The 8639-nt window shown below is 29.3% G+C and overlaps 1 protein-coding gene across 1 annotated transcript in view; it reads left to right on the forward strand.

The window, feature by feature from the left end:
- The window catches only part of LOC108694515, a 14545-nt gene that overhangs the window by 3583 nt on the left and 2323 nt on the right, over positions 1 to 8639 (forward strand). The window contains exons 3-13 of the mRNA XM_018204080.1: positions 27 to 236; positions 604 to 804; positions 886 to 1025; positions 1093 to 1350; positions 1463 to 1630; positions 1746 to 2239; positions 6055 to 6272; positions 6813 to 6994; positions 7235 to 7382; positions 7464 to 7825; positions 8079 to 8553. Of these exons, the coding sequence (XP_018059569.1) occupies positions 27 to 236; positions 604 to 804; positions 886 to 1025; positions 1093 to 1350; positions 1463 to 1630; positions 1746 to 2239; positions 6055 to 6272; positions 6813 to 6994; positions 7235 to 7382; positions 7464 to 7825; positions 8079 to 8553 (2856 nt within the window). The remainder of the gene's footprint in view (positions 1 to 26; positions 237 to 603; positions 805 to 885; positions 1026 to 1092; positions 1351 to 1462; positions 1631 to 1745; positions 2240 to 6054; positions 6273 to 6812; positions 6995 to 7234; positions 7383 to 7463; positions 7826 to 8078; positions 8554 to 8639) is intronic.

Below are 8639 nucleotides of genomic sequence, written 5' to 3' on the forward strand. Positions count from 1 at the left end.
TTTATTTTCAATTTTTTGTTAAATAGGTTGTAATGAAAACAACAGTTGGCGATATAGATCTGGAATTATGGACGAAAGAAGCTCCTAAGGCTTGTAGAAATTTTATACAGCTTTGCATGGAAAGTTATTATAACGATACAATATTTCATAGAATTTTGAAAGGCTTTATAGCGCAAGGTGGAGATCCAACGGGAACAGGAGAAGGTGGTGAGAGCATATATGGACATCCCTTTAAGGTACAATTATATTATATTACTAATTTCAGGTAGTTTCAGTTATCTTGCTTGCATGCTTCTTGTTTTTGTATATTGTTGACAATTATTATTTATATTATGTATTTTTATTTATATATCTTTTATCTTATTTTCATTTATTATCATTCCTAATTTAACATTTTGATTTTTTTTGTTTATGTCACCTAAGGATGATATTACAAGTTAAAAGAGCTATAATTATTTTATGTTTTTATATTTATATATTCGTTTGTATTGTTAGATAAATAAGTATGGTTATTTAGCTTGAATCATTAGAATTTATTTATTCTAACTTTATTCTAATAATTTTCTGAGTATCAATTTTATTTTTTATGTTATTCGTTCACAGGATGAATTTCATACAAGATTACGTTTTTGTCGGAGAGGATTGCTTGCTATGGCCAATGCTGGTAAAGATGACAACGGTTCCCAATTTTTCTTTACACTTGGCGCAACACCTGAGTTACAAAATAAGCATACTATTTTTGGCAAAGTCACTGGCGAAACAATTTACAACATGCTTAAATTGGAAGATGCACTTGTAGATGAAGTAAATATTTAACACATGTATTTTCATATAAAAAAAGATTAATATATAATTTTGTAATGAAAAATATTAATGATATTTCAGAATGATAGACCTCAGTATCCACAAAAAATTTTAAAAACGGAAGTCTTAAACAACCCATTCCAGGATATTGTTTCAAGAGTAGTATCTGAAAAGAAGGAAGATAGCAAAGAGAAAAAGAAAAATAAGAAGACTGGTGTAAAGTAAGATAAATATATAATTATTTTAAATAATATGTTTATCTTTTTTATACATTTGCAACTATGCTAGGAATTTCAAGCTACTATCATTTGGAGAAGAAGCTGAGGAAGATGAAGAAGAGTCATCAATTTTAAACAGACAATATAGTAGTAAAGGAAAATCAGCGCACGACTGTTTATCTGATCCAAAGTTAAGCTCACAATCTGTGATTGAACCTGCTGAACCACCAAGTAAAAAAATCAAAGAGGATCGCAGCAGCGATTGGGAAAGTGATGATGATGAAACACGAACTCCAGAAGAATTGGCTGCTTTGCAACAAGAAAAAGAGTAAGTTATTTGAAAATAAAATATTATGTAACAAAATAATTCTTATAATGTTCTGTAATATAGTTATAATAATTGTATCTGTAATATAATTATAATAATTTTATATCAACAGAGCTATGAAAGAGAGAATCAAGAATAAATTGAAGGATTCTAAAAAGATTTCCCAATCAAAACCGAAAATCGAGAACGATGAAACAAAAGATGAAAATATAAATGAAAATGCGGAAATTGAAGAATATTATTTTGGAAAATATCGAGATGAAGAACGAAAGAAAAAGGCGTATGTAACATTATTTTATTATGTAAATTATAAATATAAAATATGAAAAATAGATTTGTAGCTTTAGAAAAAAATAAGAGATAAGCATTTATATTATTTAAAATTAAATTTTTAGTGAGGCAATAAGGAAAGAAATACGCGATTTAAAGCGTAGCGTACAAAATGAAAAGAAAGCGAAGGAAATAGAGCAAAAGCAACAAGCCGAAAAAGAAGGAAATAAGTCTGAAATAATGAAAGAATACATAGAGACGCAAGAAAAATATAAAAAAGCTAAGGAACAATTGCCTAGAAAGGGTAAAGCGCGTGAGGATTTCACGATGAAACTATTTAAGCAATTCAAGAACAAACTTCAAAATGCCAAAGAACACACGAAGGATGATATGACGAGCTCCGATAAGAAAACGTCGAAAGATACTGAGGATGATAATCCGCATAATGAATCTTGGTTGACACACGCTTTGCAATGTGAAGAGAAGGCACCAGTGCTTGCCAAGGATGCCAGTACGAAAGATGATGATTGGTTCGAGATTTATGATCCCCGGAATCCATTGAATAAAAGACGAAGAGGAGAGAAATCTCACAAATCTCAAAACAACAAAAGTAGCAAGAGTTATTTCCATAATTAAAATGGTTCATAATTGTTAAATAATATAAAAAAAATTAAAATGAAAAATTATTTTTAATTACTTATATACTTAGCGTATGAATATTGAATGTACATAGAAATTAAAAATGATGTATAAATGATGTATAAATATTTCGGTAAAATATAAATATTCGAATATATGTATATATGTTCTCATATCAAATTTCGAATTTATTAGGAATATGATTTATTAGATATAGATAAATCATTTTTCGACAAATTAAAATGTCCCGTTTTTGTTCTCAATTATCCAAATACGTTTACTTTTAATCACTTTTGTGCGCTGTGTTTTACGTTTAGCGGAATTGTAGACTTATTCATCATCAATTAGCACTATATGATCTACTGATTATACATACAAGAGAAAAAAAGAAGAAGTCGACGTTTAAGATAAAAGTGTAAGATTCCAGAATTTTTCGGATAGTAGATAAGTTGTTTAGCTAGACATGTCATTACGCCTCATATGCGACAAGTACAATAGTATTATACGTCACAAATCCTGAGCAAATAGACCGCCAATCGAGGCTTCTTTAATTCGCTCGTTTTAAAGTGCGATAAGATGTTGATACAAAGCTTAGCATGTTCGTTCGTAGATTCAGTCGATCTGTCGGTGGCGACCGATACGCATCACGCGTTTTGTTTGATTTTGCGATAGCAGATCGAACATAATTATCGTATCTCACATCCTTTTAGTTAAATAAATCTTGTAAAAGACAACGTTTTTAAGATTCTTGTTTTTTTTCTCATTGAAAATGAGAAAATGTGTAAATTAGTTCAAATGTAGATTATAATGAGTCAAAAGAAAACTTTAACACAATTGAAATTTGCTGCGTTAATTCAGCATTAGATCTCGGAAACTGAAACTGTAAATAACATTATCGTTCGCAAGTGAATTGATATTATATAACATGAACGTGAAAAATAAATATCAGCACAGCGTATATGCTTATTAGAGAAGCTTTATTCGTGCATTCTGTTTCGGGAAGAAAACGTATCATCGGTTTTCCAGCGTGGTTTGTCTTGAGTTTTGAAACGGAGCAGTGATCTATGCTGTGATCTTTCAAAGAAAATGTCAACGATACCTTTAAGAATAGGTATATATTCCTTGGTAGAAATTTTCGCCGAGAATTTGTTGTGGCTTTTCATATCAACAGCCTTAATATGTTATCAGTTCGAATGACAGTGTATCGTGGAAACAGTATAAAAGCAATTGCTACTTCGTATAAATACGCAACATTTCGCTCTGTTGAGTCTTCGATGTACTTTGAACAACAGTAATATTTTATATTTGAACTCTTTACAGAAGTAATAACGATACTGTTTTATAAGCGGAAACCTGCAAGTGCACTTACTTCTTTCTCCATTTAATTGCAAAAAACTGTATGTCTTGCGTTCAATTAAAAGATATACAAACGGATCAAATGCTGAAATGTTTTTAACATATACATAATTATAAAAAATGAAACAATAAAAATTAGGGAATATGAAGTATTAGAGTTCTCTTTCTTCATGATTTATCAATTTTATATGATATATCAATTTTTACAATACACATTGTGTTATAAATAATTAGCCGCACTGTGTAACAATGAAAGAAAACGTTGCCTTTAAAAAGGCGGCATATTCACTCTATAATTGCGCATTCTTCTTTAATGTAGTTCATTTGATCGTAATAGTACAGATGTATATGCCGCCCTCGCGAGATAGATTGATTTTATTTTTAAGTTTCTCAACTTGGCTGGACATTGCAAGTTTAACAGCACATGTTCTACGCACGGATGAATTTTCCTTTCCACAATACAAGGCGCATAACATGATATAATTTCTTTCTATAATTTCGAAGCGAAGCGGAAATACCAGACTGTCTAACTGAAAAGAAATTTTACGTAAATTTTTAATACATTTTTAATACGTTTATAATAAATTTTCTTAGCAAAAATAATTTAAAACAAGATTAAAAAAAATATTATTAATATGATTTCACTAACTTAAAATTTACACAATAAAAACGGTGAAACATTTTAATTAATCAATACGAAATCGCTTTCGTTTGAATTAAATACATATAAGCTCTCTATTATAAATCGCATAGTTCTCCATAATGAAAGGAATTGTTTCATTAAATTGTTTAATTTTCATGATGCTTTGCCCAAACTGTCTGGATAAACAATGATCTCCCTAGCCAATAATAATGTTCCGCAAAAAAAAATAATTATCAATGGGATATATGATAAGTATAAGTTATCATGGAGTTATCATTCTATAAATCGGGTCATCGTTTTGTTGAAGTATAAAGGTGAGATTGATGACCTTCTCATCATCAAATCTGGTATTGTGCGAGATTCTTGTGACGTCCACGTTCTCCCACGAGTTCAATGTTGTTACTCACACGTTTTTCTTTAAATATAGTTTGCTGTTGCGGTTTTCAGATTTTCTAATGATTTATTACAAAATGTATTACAAAATATTATAAATAAATTACCCAACACACGTGCCACGCATTCATATTTCATAATACAATACTAATACGCTTCTAATTAATTCAGATACGTTCAAGTTGCCTTTCGATGCAAATGTATGAAATGTTATCTTTATATCTTGAGAAGCATGAAAAAAGTGTGTCTATAATACAATTACTTCATATTAATGAAAATATGTTTAATATTTGTTTTAATGCATAAAAGTTCGAGAATTGTCTTTGCTCTAATTTTTAGCGCTTTGTTAAATAAAATTTATTTGTAGTAAACCCAAGTAGCACACAACGTTTACAAAGCATTAACAAAGCGCTAAAAAAGCATATATAATCACTTTTTAGCACTTTGCAAGCGCTGCTGTGCTACTTGGGTATTATCGAATACATCATTAAGATACAAACAGATATTTTGTTACATATTATTAATGATACGATAAAATATTTTTGAATTTAGAAAGTATGTCGAAATAAGATTAGAAGTCCATAAAAAACTTTCAATATTATATGCTTTTCAATATTATAACATTTCAATATTATATGCTTTAGCGAAGCTATAGGATATTCAAGAAAATTTCCATCGGTTTTTAAACGCACGTAAACAAGAACATATCTTGTGGATTGTCGTTGCAGATAATAACGATAAAGAATTATATCTTCTACATGCGCTACATTTCATATCGAGGAAGTTGATAATTAGGTCTACTTCAAAAATTACTAGTTTCAACATCAAGAATCAATAATTGTTAGCTCATGTAAAGAAAGCTGCAAGTGCACAATATTCTCATACAATTCCTCTTTACAATTCCAGCTCTATAACATCTATCATCTTTCACTTTCAGTTTTCTACATAAAAGTTTTTACAAGAAAGAAGATAATTTTGAAAATATCGCATTTATAGTGTTTTTAAAAATATTTTTTAATTTTTTAATATTTTTCTCAGTTTAAAGAGAATTGAATTAGAACGGGAAATAAATCGGTTTTAATTTATATATATAAATTAAATTTTAAATACTGTAAAGTAATGTGTTCATGACATCTCATTGACATTAAAGATATTAAGACATTATAAAGTATTAAGATGTTATTTATACGACGTTATTTAACATTAATTTAGTATTTGTAAAAAAAGGTAAATAGAAATGAAATTCATATTTAGAAGTTATATAAAGCTATAAATAGATTTTAAACGCTATATTAATGTAATTTAAAAAACAAAATTAAACATTAAAGATTAATCTCATTAATATTCGCAGAAGATTAATGATGGGATGTCTATATGTTTTATATTGACAACATTTTTTACAGAGGATGGTATTCGTCCACGAGATTGGCAACCGCGAAAATCGAGTTATAAAGTACCTTTTAGAGTGATGCGATTGTGTTTGCTAGGAATGCTTTTACCACTCGCATTCATTGTTGGACCACTGTATCTAAGATACCGCGTATATTCCGAGCAATTATATGCTTTAGCAATATCAGATCAAAGATTGATCGACAGCAAAATATCTACCGTTTGGTGTCAAGTAAGTCATTTTACTATTAATATTTTATTCTTAACTTTTCTTTCTTAAAAATTTATTAATTAAATCTTAAAAAAGAGAGAGAGAGAGAGAGAGAGAGAGAGAGAGAGAGAGAGACAGAGAGAGAGAGAGAGAGGAAAGAAAGAAAGAGAATCTGTATCACTAATTTTATCCTAAATCATTGTATGTTTAATTATTACAAATTAAATATAATTTTTTCTTCTGATAAAATACAGTAAGTTTATAAAGATTACGTTCATATACATATAAATGCGATATTTGAACTAAGGCCCAATTTCATCATTCATGGTTAACTCTTAATCAAGGTTCAATTTATTCCTCATTTTCTTCTAGAATTGGAAAAAGATAAGGAATAAATTGACCTCGGTTAAGAATCAACAATAAGTTGTGAAATTGAGTCTAAATAAGTCTCCTTTATTACAAGTAATCTTTTGCAATAAATTGTATTTGTTCTTTTTTTCTTCTTTTTTTTTTCAAGAAGCTAAAGTTGATGAAATCGATGATAAATCAATTGTTGTCTAGAGCCAAATGATCAAAGTTAATGCCACGTTCAATGCATATCTCATGAGTAATGAGCCGGTGGTTGAAAAAGAAGCAATACCCATCTCGATGACAAGACACCTCATTATGGAGGACGACATGAAGGAATACTGGGGATTCTATCTTTTGCATGGCAGTAGTGTCACTGTTTCAACTTGTGTAAGGTAGAATTATAAATAAAAATGGGAGCTCGTTATCTTGTAATAAAATTCAAGAAGAAAAGAATTTTCGTCACCTATATGCAACTGTCACTATTGCTTATATGTATATCTTAATTCTCTCATTCTTAATTAAAATTTATTTTAACGTTTTAAAATATATAATAATATATAATAATATACAATAATAATTTAATTATTTACATTATTCTATTATAAAGATATGAAATGCTTTATTGTTTTTAGATGGCCTGGCGCTTCTTTAACAATAATTCGTGGCTTTAAAAATCTTCATGAATGCGCCTTTATCGGAGATGATAGCAGCGAGGAACTCGAGGAACTCGTCGAAATCGCTAAGGAAGAAGGTTTTCTTGATGTAAAAAGTACTACGGAGGTATCCTTTTTCTCAAAAATAGATTTTTCTTTTTAAAGATATATAAGACACTTTTATTTAAGCTATATTTTTTTATTACAGACAGTGCGTCTTAGCAACGTACCTGACAAAATGAGACGAGCAGACCAAGACGTACATTTTCATGAAGATAAAATTCTTCGTTTGAACATTTCTAAATCATCTACACATCAGAGCAGTCACGAGTTGGATCCTGAAACAATGCGAAATATCCTCACCCAACTGTTGGCTAAGACCGAGTATACAAAGAAGAAGCAGAAAAAGAATCTGCATCATCATTATGAAGCAGTCTTCAGGGATATCATTAATATGGATAAACCAGTGACAAATGGGACAACTCATCCCAGAAATTTACAAGATCAACTTCAAGAAGAATCAATAAGCAGATTTGACAATAATAAAAAAATATCAGAAAATAGCACAAAGTGCGTTATTTTTCTTATTGATTAATATCTTAATAATTATACCTTAATAAATATTTCGATTTTTTTCTTTTTTATTAGTTGGAAAATTAACATTAAATGTATTATTAATTAAATTTGATTCTGCAGATTGTAACGTAGTTTTTTTTATATATGTTTTTATATAATTAAATTTCTTTTATTTTTATTTCTTTATAATTGAAAATTCTTCTTATTTTTATTTCTTTATAATTAAAAATTGTGTCCTCAATTCCAGATTCACGCCAATGCCTTCAAAAATACCAGTTTCTTTTCAAGAAGAACAGTATAATTACAATGAATCTGAGAGACGCAATTTTCAACAGAATTCCACGTTTTCGCTTAATTCGCGTCCAAATTCTACAATATCCAACAAGCAAATGGAATCTAGTATGGCACAAGAAATCGTGAAGAACCAAGAAGAATCGAAAACTAAACAGACGAACTCTGAGGAAGTGTTTCAAGATGTTTTACGAAAAATCAATTCCTTCGGTAATCGCGGGAAGCAGATATTGCATAAATTAATGGATACTATTGACATGCAAGCCGGTGCCAAAGGTGCTGCGTTAAAACAATTAGTGAACGACACGATGAATGATAAGAAATTGTCGAGAGAAGCTAAACGGCGAAGAAGAAGAGATTTAGTGCTTTCATCGCCACTTTATCAAGAATTAACGGAGGAAGATGAAGATGGCGATGCAGCGATAGAAGAGGTAAAAATTTTATTTCGTATTTCTTGTGTTTTAAATTATTAATCTAAAATGTAATAAATTAATTATAATTACTCTATTAAAATAAT

This window comes from Atta colombica, unplaced genomic scaffold (assembly GCF_001594045.1).
Source record: "Atta colombica isolate Treedump-2 unplaced genomic scaffold, Acol1.0 scaffold1, whole genome shotgun sequence".
NCBI lineage: Eukaryota > Metazoa > Arthropoda > Insecta > Hymenoptera > Formicidae > Atta > Atta colombica.